At 42.0% G+C, this 17086-nt stretch overlaps 1 protein-coding gene across 2 annotated transcripts in view; it reads right to left on the reverse strand.

The window, feature by feature from the left end:
- LOC102792035 (calcium-activated potassium channel subunit beta-4-like) overlaps window positions 1–16539 on the reverse strand; it is a 37431-nt gene extending 20892 nt beyond the window's left edge. The window contains exons 1-2 of one of the 2 annotated variants that reach the window (XM_006781019.2): window positions 16221–16539; window positions 7731–7901 (exon numbers count right to left, since the gene is read on the reverse strand). In XM_006781019.2, coding sequence (XP_006781082.1) covers window positions 7731–7901; window positions 16221–16385 — 336 coding nt within the window. In that variant the 5' untranslated portion in view covers window positions 16386–16539. Of the gene's footprint in view, window positions 1–7730; window positions 7902–16154 lie in introns of both variants that reach the window. The other variant, XM_087831119.1, reaches the window with a different exon arrangement.
- Window positions 16540–17086: the final 547 nt, after the last annotated feature.

A 17086-nucleotide genomic window follows, 5' to 3' on the forward strand; every position in this document is an offset into this window, starting at 1 on the left:
TGACGAGCACTGTCAGAGATCACAGAATACAAAAGTTTTGCATTCTCTACTGTTCTGCTGTTATGCTGAGGCAATTTTTACATGTTGTGATCTGTATTTACAGTGGACTGAATTTTATTGACTGAATTCAATAAAATGTTAATCCCAAAAAGAAAAAACTTTCATATATTGTATTGACTGAAACTCAGTTTACACTGACCTGGTTCATCAGTCATGCCTTTCCTTTCTCTCCGCTGAGCAACTAACTTTACCTCACGTGTCCCGTGTAACATGTAATTCAGGGCTGTGTGTGATCTCATCTGTTTCTTACAGTAATGCTAATTAAGTTGACTCCTAACTGTGGGCCCCCAAAAAACTGAGACAACTGTAAAATAGGCACACTCGATAGGCACACTTTAGAGAAACCACCATCAATTTCTTGGAGCGTGTCAGGCCTCTGCAGGCCTTTTAGTGATACATTTTAGGACAGAAGGCAGAGTATTTAGAGACTTCTGATGGCTTTCCTGGATAATGAACACAGGATGAAATGATTCTGGTATTTTTAGTGTCCAGTGAAGCAGCAGAGAGATTTCAGCCTACAAATCGACAACACAATCTCTTTTTAAGGGCTGACTAAAGTTTTCTTGATTCTTGCTGTAAACACTGACTCTGTGCATATATTTGATTTATTCCCCCCCCCAAAAAAAAAAAAAAAAATCTTTGAAACATTTATGATCGTTCTTCACTAACTCATATGTCATATGATGCAACATCTAACTGACCCGACACGTTTGGTTACAGATGTGGACATCAGTGGAAACATTTGCAGCAGGACCAGTCAGTGCCGAGAAGTAATCCTGCCATAACACCAACATCTGCAGAGCGCTGTGCTGAGATATTACCGAGCTGCAGTGAAGCCAAAGCTGCTTTAGTTTGTTGCTAAGACTTTAGAGTCGGATTTCTGCACTCATGAAATATTTTATGGGCTGGACACACCCACACACACACACACACACTAATGTAACCAGCCTAGCTTGGATTGGCAAACTCCATTAAATTTGAACTGAACAGTGTGTGTGTGTTTGACAGAAAGCCAGAGGGACACTGTGAGTTCGGACTGATGAAGTGCACACAAAGAATAAAACAGAGCAGGACAGAGACATTAATCAAACACATCAATTCATCACCATTATGACTTCATAACTTTCTGCCTGGTCTTACAAAGACCAGGCAGAAACATTTTTTATGTTATGCATTAAACACTCCCCTAAATTCAGGAGTGGCTCTGTAACTGAACAACCTTGAAGAATGTCTCTTTGTCCCTGCTGCGGCTTTAATCCAGATCCATCTCACATTTAAACAGGTCTGAACATTACAGGCAGACGTCTTGGGTCATTTCTGTGAGAATCTGCTAATAATTGCTTGATTTCTTTCAGTAGCTCCTCCCATAACTGTGTTTATATCAGCATGTAATAGCAAAGAGTCAGCAGTTTGAGGTTTGGAGGTTTCTCATTTCTTCCCCACCTTCAACTTTTCTTTATATGCTTGTTAATGTTCTCCTGGTCCTGGATTTTGGACCCAGACATTTTGCTTTGTTGACTTTTGTTGAATTTTTATTGTAATGTTCTTTTTGCTTTCGAGTTTATTTATACTCATCCTCATGTCCTGCTTTGAGTTCATTCTGTTTAGCCTCTTGTTATTTTTGTCCTGTTTGTATGGTATCCCACTCCAGTGTTTACAACTTACAGCAAGCCCAAGAAGTGAAAATGGGACATAAGCAGAGATGTTATAAGAGACAGACAGCACTCCTGAAATAAAAATCTAGGAAATGCAGGTCGAAGTAAAACTCCCAGGGGAAAAATGTTTTTCAAACATTTAATTTGGATCAAACCTTTTAAGTGTTGGTATTTTAAGATGAGACTTCCCTGGTGGTTCTATAGATTTAGTTTTATTTCCTGGTGACTACTCAAATAAAAATTAGCACTGGGAGGAATTTCAAGATGGCTGCCTATTTATGAGATCTTGTTCTGGAAGGACTTTGACATAAACTACATGAAGAAAAGTACTGGGCTACTCTCACATTACCCCTACAGGAGCTGCTCAACCATGGAAACCCACGCCATGAAGCTCCCAGTGCACAGTTTCTGTCATGATGATAATGCCAGAAGAGGTTTGGAGATCTGCAGTTACTGAGTCAGTAGAACATTGGAAACTTTTACATCCTGCTACCCCACTGAGTGCTTGTGGACCCCAAAGTGTATCACCATCACCAGAAAAACCAGGAATAGTCAATATCCACACACTCTGCCCTGCAGATGACATTATATAGAGTTAGATTGCAGAAAGCTGATTGGTCGTTGGATGGTTTTCATGTTATTGTGCTATAGATCTGACTGGCAGCACAAATTTCTGTAAGAAATTAAAGAAAGTTAGGCGAAAAACTTGACATGGCATTGGATATAATCCAGACAGAACCAACAGGGAACCCATCTAAACAAATTCCATCTTTAAAAGCACCTCTGGTTGAGCTCATTTTCTTCATGACCTTTCAATGACAGACTGGGAACTTTAATTGCAGTTGTGTCTAAAATGGATGTTGTGGATGTAAAACAGCTGACTGAGAGATAGAAGAAGAAGAAGACAGACACTCTGAGTTAATTGGTGTTGTGTCTATGGGGGGGATTACTTAATGGAGCCACCTGTGGACCAAATGACTGACATGACATTAAGATCAACAGCAGCACAGGCCAACTGAATCTGTTCATGTAAAGCAAAGGCAGGAAAACTGAGGTGCTTTAAGAATAATGAAGTAAACAGAAGTCAAATCAATATCTGCACATGTGAGGATTACAGATAGCTATCATCAGAATTTCATCAATACTGGCTCCATTGATCTGTATCAGTACTTATCAGTATTCTTAATGTAATGGGACTAAAATGCAACAGTCTTCTCCGAGCTCTCCAACAACCTTCCTGCTGCACTTTTCATGTCACCTTCAGAGATTTAAATTAGGAAACGGAGAGCATATCCAGCCACATATTTGTTTTCACACCAGCTGAATCAAGTGAACACGGCGCTTGGATTTACGCAGTGATGCACGAACACACACACATTAATGTAGGCACACACGTAAGAGATTGTCAGGTTTTAATTAAAGCTGCAGGTCTGAGTTGTTATCTGATCAGAAACACCAGCTTATCAGTTCGTGGTTAAACACAAGCTGAGAGCTAGACATGCCCAACACACATATTTCACTTCTGCTTTTGTGACAATTCTCAAACCACGTCATAACCAGAAGCAACCCAAAATCATAACTGGCCAAAATGACCTTTCTTTACCCCACAGTTCTTATGAGGTCTGAAAATGACACGAGTCCACATGAGAATAGCTGGGCGAGTACACTTAAATACACACGCTGAGTATAAAATCTCTTGCAGCTCATTTCTCTGCTCGTGTCTTCACAGTTCATTTCTCCTCCAACAAAAATGAAATGAACTCCTGACCCCAATAAACATGAAGTGGTTCAGCAGGTGTGCGTCACTTTGTGTATCTGCAGCTGGTGTGTGCATGTCGTCTACAATAACCTTCTGAGAGGTTACCAAACAGACATATCGATGTGTCTCGCCTGCTCGTCCGAGATCTGCTGTGGCCCTGAAGACACATTCTGCCGATATGTCATTTATTAAAATCGTGATTGGCTAAAATCCCAGCGCTGTCTTTTTTTATACCCCTGCAGAGCTAGCAGCACACAGCCTTTATTGTTTCATCTGCCTTTACAATGAGCTGAAGTCCAAACAGCTTCAGAGAGGAAAAATATCACGACAAAGTTTCACAATCTTTGTCATCTGAGACCACATGAAAGCTGCTTAAGACAGCTGTGGTTCAAACCATCTATTACTGCACTGCCCCAAACCATATGCTCTATATAAAAGACACACCAGCACCCTGATCACCCATCTGCTGTGGACATTTGGCCATTTGAAGCCTCAACTTTAGCATTTTGAGCACCAGAAAGAGCCAGAAGTGACTGTATTTGAACAAAAAGCTGGAGTGCTAAGTTATCAGCTGATGGCAGCTGGATCTATCTATCGACTGCATAAATCACATAAATTCCATAAAAACTAAATACGTGTTTTTGTGTTGGTTGATTGTTTTTTTGTTTTTCTTGTGTTTTTACAAAATTAGAAATGTGAAAATTCCAATTTTTTGAATTTTACGTTTTATACATTTTTACAGTTATCAAACTTCCACTCAGGGTTTTAACCATGTTAAGATGTTCATAAAGACACCTCCTTGAAGTTCTAATAATCTAGTCATGGGAGCTCCATACGCCTCCTGTTTATGAGGGACAGCCAGTCTGAGGAAATTTACAGCTCACTTCAGACTGAGGGCCTGCACCAGTGTATGTTAAAGAACGATTATTTTGAACTATGGATCAAGCAAAGCTGCTGTTTTAAAGTCCAAGAACAGAAATACGGGGCTGTTGTTGGTTTCTCCTGAACAACGAGTAAAATTCAAATTTCAACCATAACCATCTAACTGCAAATTTTCCACACAAACTCAGCACTCAAAGAGGTTTTTAATCACAAAACACTCTATTCTTTAAGTGCTTTCTAACTACTGCACTCAGACTCACACACTTAAACTTGTTCACTGGAGGAGCCCGGGATCAAACCACCGCCCCACTCTTCCAATCACCGGCCCCATGTTAAGCCATGTGAAACATGGCGACTGTACAACCAGAACCCAGCACTGGTATTATATTCAAACAGCACTCTGTGTAGCACGTCTCTGAACACTCAGTTTCATGTTTTTTTTTCCTCTTGGATCTTTCTGATGTCACACAAAGATATAACCCTAAGATGGTCATCTTGGGCACAGAAGCCCTGCCCACCTTCTGTGCTGTCTTATAGCTTATTTGAGACGAAGGGGCTGCTTGAGGCCCAGGATAAGATATGGCTTATTTTTAACTATGAATCATACAAAGCTGCTGTAAGAGAGTCTGAAAACAAACCCGTGGAGGAGGAAGTGAGCACCAAATGAAATCATATTTCATTCGATGCACCTGTCTGTTTATGATCGCTGTATACCTGTGTGTGTGTGACGCACACGTGCTTATTATTCCCGTTATGAATCTGGATGTTTACATTGAGGAATCTGTGAGGAGCTGATCATGCTGTGAGGCAGGCTGAGGACCCGCCAACAAGCTCATTTTTGTCTTTTTGCCAACATGTTAACGATGTTTTGGTCTTGAAGGAGGAGGAGCAATAAAGGTTTTATAAAGATTTTATATTTGAAGCGAGGAACCCTCCCCTCCAACCCTCCCCCACCCCTTTTTCAGTTACATGTAAAGGTCACCCAGCCGACGAGCGGTGCGACATCCGTCCTTTTCCAATTTTCAGCCTCTCTCTCTCGACATTAAAGGATTTCTGAATGAAGCGTGACTTCTCTCTCTCGCTCTCTCTCCGTTTCTCCATCTCCACATCATGGGTTGCCATGGCGACTGAGCAGCATCGATGACGCCCCGTCTCTCCCCTCTATATTTACTCTGTTGCCATAGTGACGACCCAGGCATGCACCAAAGAAGAAGAAGCAGCAGCAGCACAGACTTCTGTGTTTATCTCTGTTGCTGTTTGATTATTTTGTTGCATATTGTCCTTTTGGCCCCTCGTGGGGGGTTTTCTGCACTATTTATCCAAATTTATGTGGACCCATCCAGATTATGCAAGCGTGTCATTGCTATGAAAGCTTCAGCTGTTTTGGTTTCACCAGATATTGAACCTGACTACATGGATGTGCTTTCTTTCATGACCCACGCAGCTAAAGTGGAAACCCGGAGGGGTTCAAACTGTAAACAGCCAGCCCTCAGACCCAGAGTCACGCAGCTGTGCAGTGTTTACCATCAGCTGGTTGTTAATGGCGCTCTGAGTCCTTCATTCACACAGTGAGCGGATCTGTTTAGGTTCACCTCTGACTTTAGATGCTGCGATACAAAAACAATCAGACTGAAACTCTCCTGACACTCAGATGGAACTAAAACAGCAAAATATGGCAAGATCACTGCAACACTTCCATTTTTTCCTCATTTCAGCCATTTAACCTCTGACCCACTGAGGCGTAGACCACTTTTTATCAGGGTACTCAAACTACTTACTTTAAATCTGCCCTAAATCTGCTGTTTCAGTGGTGACGTTCATATGAAACATGGCCAAAGATTTAAATAATGTGGCTACAGTTATACCCATTAGCTAAATGTTAAGTTTCACATCAAATTTCCAGTCTTGGGTCTGTATGATGTCACCAAGAGCAGATATCCCTAATATGGTGATTGCCTGATATGTTGTTGCTGCCATTAAAACTTAGACAGTTGTTTGTGTTCATCCGGAGGCGGCGTTCTCAGTGAACAGAATCAGCTTTCCCAGATTATTGCATTTGCCTCAAGATATTACAACTTCTGGGTGTTCATGCAGTACAAATACCACTGTAGAGTACTCAGAGTACTTCATTTCTGAGTAATTGGCAGCCTCACTGTTAATATTTTGTAGTTTGAGCTGCTGTAAATCTCCACATTTGGCAGCAGGAATTAAAGCTTTTCACTCTTCACTCATTGTGATGCTAAATGAAGGGTCAGAAATTAAGCTTGTAGTGAAATCTCTCACACCGTCTCATGAACTGGTGAGGTGTATTGTACTAAAATAAATGATCTGTGAAAAGAGAGACCGGTAAATCAAATTTTAAGCACTCGTATGAGCTTACGTGTTATTTCATGACACGATGATTATCGTCCATAGTCATTCAGACATTTTGAATCCAACAGCCTTGGTTTTCAGGTCTGCCCCAATTCAGATGTGTAATAGCAACACTGATTCACAGTGCAAAGCTTATTAGTTTCATTTAAAGGCTGTAAAACTGGCCTTTAAAAGCCAGCCTTTAATACAAAGCTAGCACTGGCATCAGTCAAATATGAGACTTTGAGCCTGGAGATCTGGACAAACCAACGAATCCTGAAAAATACAAACAAACCGAAGAACAACTGTCCTGACTGCAAACTGTACAACTTTTTGACTGAAACCTGCTGTTTGGTCTCTGGGCTGTAGAAGAAGACCCAGTTCTAAACATTAGCAATGGCCCTCAACCAAGTGCACACGGTAAGTGAACAGGAAGTGATCTGAAAGTAGCAGCAATGCTTCCAAAGGTGAAGACGACTTTAAAGGTGACTGTGGGCAAATGACATTATTATTATTATTATTATTGTTCATTCCCCAAACTTTCTGATCACACCTTATGGATGATCAGCTGTTAATAAAACTAACCTGATTAATTTGCACAAATATGATGTTCAGAAAACGTTCAAAAAGGCTGGCTGTTGATTTGTCTGATATAAGAGCTGGAACAGCTGATTTTTTAATAAACTATTTCATCCACAGAATGAGCTGTCATATGGGCTGAAAGGATTAATCAATGAATCAATTAGCTGACATTAAATGCTTCAAACTGGAGAATGCAGCTTATCTGATGTGAGAGCTAATTTAAAAAGTAAATGAAGGAAATAAACAGGTTCAATAAAATCCTCTTTAGCGCTGAAACATGATGAGCGTCTCTGTTTTAATGACCAAACAGCGGATACAAAGTAGTTCGGACTATCAGGACAGCAGCTCAGCATCATCAGAGCCTAACTGATGAAGAAAAACATTATAAAAAACATGCCGCTCACGCCTTCACGTCACACGGTAAAACGAGGTGTCGTTACCTTTGGGTTGAGGACCAGCTGCTGCTCGTCAAAGTGCAGCAGAGCCACAGAGTTGGACTCGGAGTTGTTGACAAAGATCTGCAGGCAGGGGTAGAGCGACGTTCCCTTACAGTCTGCTCCACATGTGAACACACACTCGAACATCTCCTCCGGACGCAACACCGACACCACCTGCAAGAGGGGGAGCACACGATTAGTGATGGATATGTTAGTGGACTGCGTCGATTCTGATAGCTGATTCGTTGAAAAATAAAAATTTTTACTGGTAATTTTATTTGAAATATAATCCATCCATCCATCCATTCGCTTCCGCTTATCCTTTTCAGGGTCGCGGGGGGCGCTGGAGCCTATCCCAGCTGTCATAGGGCGAGAGGCGGGGTACACCCTGGACAGGTCGCCAGTCTGTCGCAGGGCCAACACACAGGGACAGACAACCATTCGCACTGTCATTCACTCGCACATTCACACCTAGTGGCAATTTGGATTATCCAATTAACCTATGCCCACAAGCGGCATGTCTTTGGACGGTGGAAGGAAGCCGGAGTACCCGGAGGGAACCCACGCAAACACGGGGAGAACATGCAAACTCCACACAGAAAGACCCCGGCCTGATGGTGGAATTGAACTCAGGACCTTCTTGCTGTGCGGCAACAGTGCTAACCACAGTGCCACCGTGCTGCCCATATTTGAAATATAAATATTTGCTAATTGTCCAATTTTGGGTTTTGGGTTTGGGTTTTTAACCGAAGGTTGGATTAAGGTAGAAATAAAATGATTTGAATGTATCGTGCTGATTTGAAGGCCTGGGAGGAAAAATGTGTTTAAGATGAGTTTTAAAAATGGACTGTTGAGGTGACTGTTTAACATGCAAAGACAGTTTATTCTATAACCTTGGGGCAGCGATAGAGAATCCTGTCCCCTCTGAGTTTCCACTTAGATTTCTGTATATGTAGCAGCAGTTGGTTAGATGACCTGAGAGCTCGGGGTAAAGACCATTTAAGGATTTAAAAACAAATACAGGAACTCTGACTCAGTGGAGCTTATAGGACTTGATGGTTCAATCCTTTGAGTAATCAGCACTGCTTCCTGCCTGGGGTCCTTAGTGGGTGAGCAGTAACTGCTTCATTAGGGTCATCAGATGGGCATCTTCCATCCTCAGTATTTCATTGATTTTATTTCCACAATACCTCCAGAGGGCTCAACATGACACCTGGTGTCCTTTTTCTTGATCAACAACCAGTCACTACTTCACTCAGTGCCCTCGCACTCCCATCCTCTTCAGGAGTTTTGGTCTTGACAATAAGACCTCTACATGCTTACACTTGCCTCCACAGCAAGGTTCTGCCTGAGCTGCTATTATGACAAGCTTTCCCATTCATATGGCTCTTCCACTCCAGATTCCCAAAGTACCATTAGTTTCAGAATGTCTAATATCTTCTGCAAAGCTGATCGCAACATGAGGTCTGGCCTGAGATTAGTTATTGTTCCTATCAGAAAGACCAGTGTGATCAGGGTTGACCTGAATCTTCCAGGGTCATGCTTACTCTTGCCAATGACTTCACAAGAAGTTCTCCTGCTCTCATGAAGGGAATGAGGCTTGGTATTCAGACTACTGTAGGAGCGAGGGCATTGGCGTCAGTTTTCCTTCCTTATGAGATAATCACCAGTTGTTGCAGGACCTGGTTGTGGAAGTTGTACATTTCTAGGTGTTGTGGCCTTGGGACAGGTTTTTTTTGCCTGAGAGTTGCTGGAGTTTGGCAGAGAGCATACATATGGTCGTCTCCACTTCACTAATGGACGTTGTGGGCTGTAGGGAGGATATTGTACGTGCCTCTGATTATAAAGCTAAGTCTGCTTCCTTCCATTTTCCAGAGATCCTTCCAGTTGAGTTTGTGATGTTTCAGTTTTTCCCAGTTGGTTCACTGGCCCAGCATGTGAGATGGACTTGTGCCACATTGCTCAACTTGTCCCAAATCCAAGTCCTGTCCTGCTGAACGTGTCCAACTACATCTCCACGCTCGAGAGGAGACTGTGCTTTCTGCACAGCCTCTGACGGAGTCCACATCCTTGCAGTGGGAGCAGCTCTCTTGAGACTCAGTCAGCATCAGTTTTTAGTAAACACTTATATCTGTGGGAACTTTTGTTCGTGCAGCTTTTAAAAATGTGTGGACACAGAGTATAGTCTAAATCTTTTATATGTCTGGATGTTAATGATGAGCGATGGCCGCAACTTGTCTACCGGCTCATTACTGGACTCAAACAACGACCTCCGGCATGAAAATAAATATCAATGTCCATGAGAAATAATCAGTCAGTCTTTGCAGATCTGATAAAAGTCAGACCACTTCATCACTCAAGAGGTCACAAAGCTGCAATAATGTCGAAGCATCGTGATTGATGTGTTATTAAGCAATGGATCAGTGAATGACGGAGCAGACGTGCTCTCTGCCACATGACTTTGGACTTCCAGTCTCCATAATGCATGAACATTATTCCAAAATGATGCAATAAGCTAACAGCCAAATAAATCAGGCCGGTATGAATTCATCATCCACAGTAAACAGCTGGGAGTGCAGGCTGTGGCTGCCTGTAATTTATACCATGAGAAGTCCCAATGGCTTCAAAACGCTGTGCAAACACTTTTAACGATCCAGAGCGGAAAGTGATGCAGCACAAGCGAACCGAAACAGCTAAAGGTGGACGCTGACAACAAAAATCTAAATAAATGACTAACTCAATCAGAAAAGGCCTCAGGCTGCTTGAGCTGTGATTTCAAACAATATGTTTTAGTTTCTGTCAAAACTAATGGTCATGTTTTTTTCTTCTGCCATGTACAGCAAGAAGAGGAATGTTTGAACCCAACGAGAAGTTTTTTAAAGTGTAATTTTGTATTCTGAGAGCAGCAGGAGCTCTAAATGGAAATATTGATTCATTCAATCTAATTTATCCATTTTAAAGATGGAGAATCTGTGACCAGGATAGCTGAAGAAACACTGAGATTTACGAGTTGTTATTTGGGGAATTCAACGTACAAAACCTGCACAGCTGTCTTGATCTCATTCAGGCTTGTTGCCATTTTTCTGTCACTGGTTCTCTGGCTCCGAAGCAGGAGAATGCTGATTGGCTTTACCAACTGGGGAAACAGCTGCCAGTGAGCAGAACACCAGACCGACCTGCTGCATATGAATCGAAGAAAAAGTTTAAAAATGAAACAACTCAGATGTCTGGAAGGAGATTCAGAGACACCGTCTGTGAGCAAAAAAGACTCCCCTGAAAATAATAGATGGATTTGCTACATGAACAAAAAGCTGAAACTAGGAAAACTGATTGGCTGCTTGTGTTTTCTCAATATGTTTCTGATGGCAGTGGAGTTTGTTAAGACTGAAGGTAATAGACGGAAGTTTCTCTCCCTTTCAGTAAAAATATCTCACAAAGTAATTATACTGCCTTCTTCTCACAGCAATCATCCCTCTGATTGCACAGTGGTGGCCTCCTATTCAGCAACAAGACAATGCAAAATAGCTTTAGAAGTTACCAAGATGCAGCTGTAGGTAAATTAGTCAGTTGAAGCATCAGAAAAGCAACAAAATGATGACGAACTTGTCAAAATGTTGACTCATTCAAGCTCATCGTTTCAAATTCCTACTGGGTGTCTTCCTCTAGATAAAGGCTTAAAAGAATTTGAACTTGCCCTTCTATCAAAAGATATTCTGTGAAGCTCAAAATATGTAAAACAGCATAAAGCACTCCAAGTTCCACCTTGAGCCCGGCCAATTTCTAAGCAGGACGATATTATTGGCTAACAGCCGAAATTTAAAAAGGGGAAAAAAAACACCCTTCAAAAACATTATACGTATCGCTGTCTTTGTCCACCAGAGGTCACTTAGGAACTTCCCTGCTAATAACACGTGTTGGAACTTAAATAAATATGTACACATAACAAATATCAGAGAAGCCTGTTTATGTTTTGTGTGTCATAAAGAAAAAAACAATACCGGACAATATTTGAGAACATCGGATTTTTAAATCACTGAATATCTGTTTGATTAACCTGTAGTTCCATTCTTAAAGTTCCTCTGCATCTGAAAGTCTTACTCCCTGAGAAATGGGTTTGGTGAAGATAAACAATCTCAAGAAACGTCATATGGAACGAAGTTCCTCTCTAGAAATAAAAGTATATTCTTAAATGATTGTTAATCTTATAAGCTTTTGTCAATCTAGCGTTTAAGCTTGTGATTTGGCATTATATAAATAAAATTGAATTGAATTGAACTGAACTGAATAGTTAACAGCAAGAAAAAGACGATGATCTTAGGGAAATGTTAAGGTCAGCCTTCTTTCTCTAACTAAAAGCTTAACAAGGCTTTAATTTTGGCCGTGGTCCATCAATCTGGCAGGAAAAATAACCATCATCAGTGCAAGGTCCATCCAAAAACATGGATTCCCACAATGGAAGGGTTAAAGAATTTTACAGAACTTTGTTTGTAAGTGGTTGGATCCACTAGAAACATCGACATCAAAACAACACAATGACAAGGTCAACATAACATTACTAGAAATGTAGGTTGCACCTTAAAATGTTCTAATTCTGCACAGACAGTCACTGAAATTGAAGTTCAACTAAGGTTGAGTTATGCTTTTCTTTCTGTGTCTACACTGCATGAACTGCATGAGAAAACTGCAGATTTTACACGTGGTATATTAGGGTTTTTTCTAGAACTCCTTCTACTACAGATTAGGAACTTTCCAAGCATAAAGCAGGAGTAAACCTTCAGCTGTGAAGGTTACCTTTGAAAAAAAGAAAGAAAGATCAGTTTAAGTGCAATATTTAGCTTTTCTAATGCATTAATACGTATTTTCTTTGTAAAAAACACAAATATAACAATGTCATTCTTTCTCAATATCCCATGTGTAGGACTTTCTCTGTGATCTTCTTGTAATTTACAGCTAAATACCAACTAATACCAAGTAGTTTTAGAGAGTTATGAGGATGGTTTCCAGGAAATGGAAGAGAAAATACCGAAAGTTAAAAATAATCCTCTGGGGAATAAAAAAATGTCTGACTGCTGGGTATCCAGTCAGCATTTTCCAAATTTGAGGCTTAAACTAGAACTACAGCATGTTACCTGTGAGGTTAAAGTTAGCAAAACCTCAGACTAACATAGAATCTGGACTACAGATGTTAGACTCAGCTGTTAGAATGACTTTAATTTAGAAACAACAGCGAGGGCCGCGTTCACTGACAGACGACTGACAGTTTGTGTCAGATCACCTCGGTCAGACCGGCGGGATCCCCCTCACTGTCCATCAACGTCTGATAACTGATCTGCATTAGAGTTTGCCCTCAGTTATTACTGGACACTTCTCGAGTGGCTGAAGGAGATTAGCACAGATAATCTGAGTCAAACTCACAGAAATCCTTCAATATTGATCTCAACACCAGGAATTCTTCGACATAGTGCTTCTTGTCAGTGTGTCAGTGCAACATATGGTTAAAAGTACAGACAGAACAGAAATAGGACAGTTTCTAATATACTACAGGGTGGGCCATTTATATGGATACACCGTAATAAAATGGGAATGGTTGGTGATATTAAAGTCCTGTTTGTGGCACATTAGTATATGTGAGGGGGCAAACTCCTCAAGATGGGTGGTGACCATGGTGGCCATTTAGAAGTCGGCCATCTTGGATACGACTTTTGTTTTTTCAATAGGAAGAGGGCCATGTGACACAATAAACTTATTGGTAATGTCACAAGAAAAACAATGGTGTGCTTGGTTTCAATGTAACTTTATTCTTTCATGAGTTATTTACAAGTTTCTCTTTGTTCACAGCCATTGACATGTTGAAGAGGTTAACACGTGAGGAGCGGATCGAAATTGTGTTGATATCTGGTGAACGCAGTAACTGGGTCATTGCAGCAGATTTCAATGCAAGACACCCTACGAGCCCACCCATCTCCCATGCTACAGTGAGCAAACTGCTTGCTAAGTTTCGTGTAACTGGTTCAGTGTTGGATTTGCCAAAATGTGGACGCAAGAAAACTGTCACTAATGAAGAAACATCAGTGGCTGTCCTAGCTTCATTCAGCAAGAGCCCACAGCGTAGCACTCTCCGCATGTCACTGGAGAGTGGCATTAGTCGAACATCCCTTCGGCGGATATTAGCTACTCACAAATGGCACCCTTACAAACTCCAGCTACTGCAGCATCTCAATGAGGATGACCCAGATCGGCGCACAGAATTTGCAGAATGGGCAAAACAAAAATTTGAGCAGGACCCTCAGTTCACGCAGAAGATTTTGTTCAGTGATGAGGCAAACTTTTATGTGAATGGTGAAGTTAACAAACAAAACCACCGCTTTTGGTCTGACACTAACCCACATTGGATGGATCCCTCCAAGACTGTTGGAACAACAAAAGTGATAGTTTGGTGTGGTATATGGGGTACAACGATAGTGGGTCCATTCTTCATCAATGGAAACCTCAAGGCCACTGGATACTTGAAATTGCTACATGATGATGTGTTTCCCTCTTTAAGCACTGAAGCTGGCATGTTCCCTAAGTTTTTCCAGCAAGATGGTGCACCACCACATTATGGGTGCCAGGTCCAAGTATGCCTAGATGAACAGTTTCCTGGAAAGTGGATTGGTCGTCGTGGGCCAGTTGAATGGCCCCCAAGGTCTCCCGATCTAATCCCCTTAGACTTTTATCTTTGGGGTCATCTGAAGGCAATTGTCTATGCGAGATGTGCAGCACCTGAAACTACGGATACTGGATGCCTGTGCTGGCATTTCTCCTGCGGTGTTGCTATCAGTGTGTGAAGAGTGGGAGAAGAAGGTTGCATTGACAATCCAACACAATGGGCAGCACATTGAACACATTTTATAAGTGGTCAGAAACTTGTAAATAACTCATGAAAGAATAAAGTTACGTTGAAACCAAGCACACTATTGTTTTTCTTGTGACATTACCAATAAGTTTGATGTGTCACATGGCCCTCTTTCTATTGAAAAAACAAAAGTTGTATCCAAGATGGCCGACTTCTAAATGGCCACCATGGTCACCACCCATCTTGAGGAGTTTGCCCCCTCACATATACTAATGTGCCACAAACAGAACTTTAATATCACCAACCATTCCCATTTTATTACGGTGTATCCATATAAATGGCCCACCCTGTAGAGTAAATATGTCAGTGACTTTCTAGTAAACAATTTGGACTTTCCTAAAAACTGCAGCATAACAAAAGAGGCAAGTGGATCCTTTCACCTATAAGTAAAGCTGCAGCTTTGTCCAGTTAATGCATAGAATTTCAAAAAGCTGTGAATTCATTAAGTTCACATGAAAAAAAAAAACAGAAAAAATGCAAATACTGGACCCAGATCCACAGGAATCAACATTATTTTCCCTTAAATACTTTTTTTTTGTCTGAATCAACATTAATACTTTATAAAATCTCCAATCATGCCGACGTGTCCTGATCCTGACTCCAAAATCTGGATATTGAGTATCGATGGAAATGTTTACTCCACCATCAGCAACGGGAGAGCTAACAGAGAGTTGGCAGCCTGGAGGTGTTTCTCACTTTTATTGAACTCATGGTGACATACGTACAGTGGTGAGTTGGCTTAATATGTCTACTCCACTCCGTGTGTGAGGAGAAACTAAGGAGACTGGAAATAAGTGCAAGAAAGACTCCCACACTGAGCTGAAAGCAGACGAGTGCACATATGAAGAAAATAATGTCAGTATTATGTTAAAAACTGCATTTATTTTGGTCCTGACTTCACTTATTATTTTACTAACACTGTAGCACTCCCCTCTTTATCAACCACTAATACCACAGCTGATAATAACACACTTACACAGTCACATCACTAATTTAGGCTCCAGGTAAAGCCGCCCTGCTGCCGCTGAGTGTTAGTAGCCTTATAGCAACACTACAGCAGACATATGTTTACTATTTTTCAGTACTTGTGATTGATGTACTTTTAATGCGTATAATTAATCAGTTAAAGTCCTAGTTGTTTCAGCAGTTCCGGCGAAATGCTGAAATCCTTAACAGCTCTCAGTATCCTGCAGTAGGCTGCAAGTTATTTTTTTCTTTTTATAGGAGAACTATTAATAGGCTGCGTGCTAAAATAATATTTTAAGGTGAAGTACTATAGACAGTCAAAGCCTGCCCTAGAAATGTATTGTGTGATATCAAAAGTATTTAACTGCAGCGTGTACTGAGTGCAGTAGCAGTACTACAGTAAGTGTGGTAGCAGCAGTCCTCACTAAAACTACTTCCACATAAACACACCTCTAAAAACCAGCACAGCGTGAACCCCGACAACAAACGACAAGAAAAGTCGGGTTCAGTGTGTATTTTAACTAATACTACCACTAACCTGACTACTACTACTACATCTACTACACCTCCTTGTACGGCGGCGGCTCCGGCAACAGCGGCGGTGGCAGCTCGGAGCTGGCAGCCGGGCTCACCGTGCAGTTGGCCGGCTTGCTCTGGAGGCTCTGCAGGGTCGGGCTGAGCCAGCAGAAGCCCAGGATGAAGAGGCTGAGGATCCCGCAGGCGATCAGGAACAAGCCCAGCCGGATGCTCTTGTCCTCGGCCTCGGAGTACTCGTACGACACCCGGATCTTCGCCATGGCAGCCCCGCGGAGACCTCCGCCGGCATGGAGAGGAGGAACGGAGGAGGAGGAGGAGGAGGATGGATGCACGGAGGATGAAGGAGGGGGAAGAAGAGGAGGAGGCGCTGCTCGCTGTGTGCTGAGAAACTGTTGAGTTTAAACGCGACCGCTTTCGTTCTGTAAGCGCTTCATCTGTCCTCCCTCCTCCCCCTCTGCCTCTTTTATCGCCCACCTCACCCCAGCCTGCCCTCCTTCTCACCCTTCACCTCCCACTCTCCTCACTCTTCTCATCTTCACTGCAAAAGCCCAAACAACCCTGGAACTTTCTACGATAAAGGCTCAGTTCACCAAAATCACAACACATGCGCTCAGCGACGTGGCCAAAAGTGTGTGGACACCTGTGTGGCCATCAGGTTAGACGGGTCTGCACATAACTCTGTCAACAACAAGTTTGCTTTCAGCTGGTTTGGCGTCAGCAGCATGCACTGACATCATAGCGAGTGATAACGTTATAAAGAGAAAGCAAAGACTGTATATAAACTATGGTCACTGTGTAGTTTTAATGGAGCCAGATGTGACCACAGGGAAGAGGTCCAAGCAGACCCAGACGCCCACACTTCCCCCTCACAGCCACCCTCTCCAGCTCCTCAGAAAGGTCACAGGTCAGCTAAGAGTCTTTCCAGGGTGTCCTGTGTCGAACGAAGAGGTCTCCTCTTCGT

This window comes from Neolamprologus brichardi, chromosome 17, assembly GCF_056152115.1.
Source record: "Neolamprologus brichardi isolate AB-2024 chromosome 17, ASM5615211v1, whole genome shotgun sequence".
Taxonomy (NCBI): domain Eukaryota; kingdom Metazoa; phylum Chordata; class Actinopteri; order Cichliformes; family Cichlidae; genus Neolamprologus; species Neolamprologus brichardi.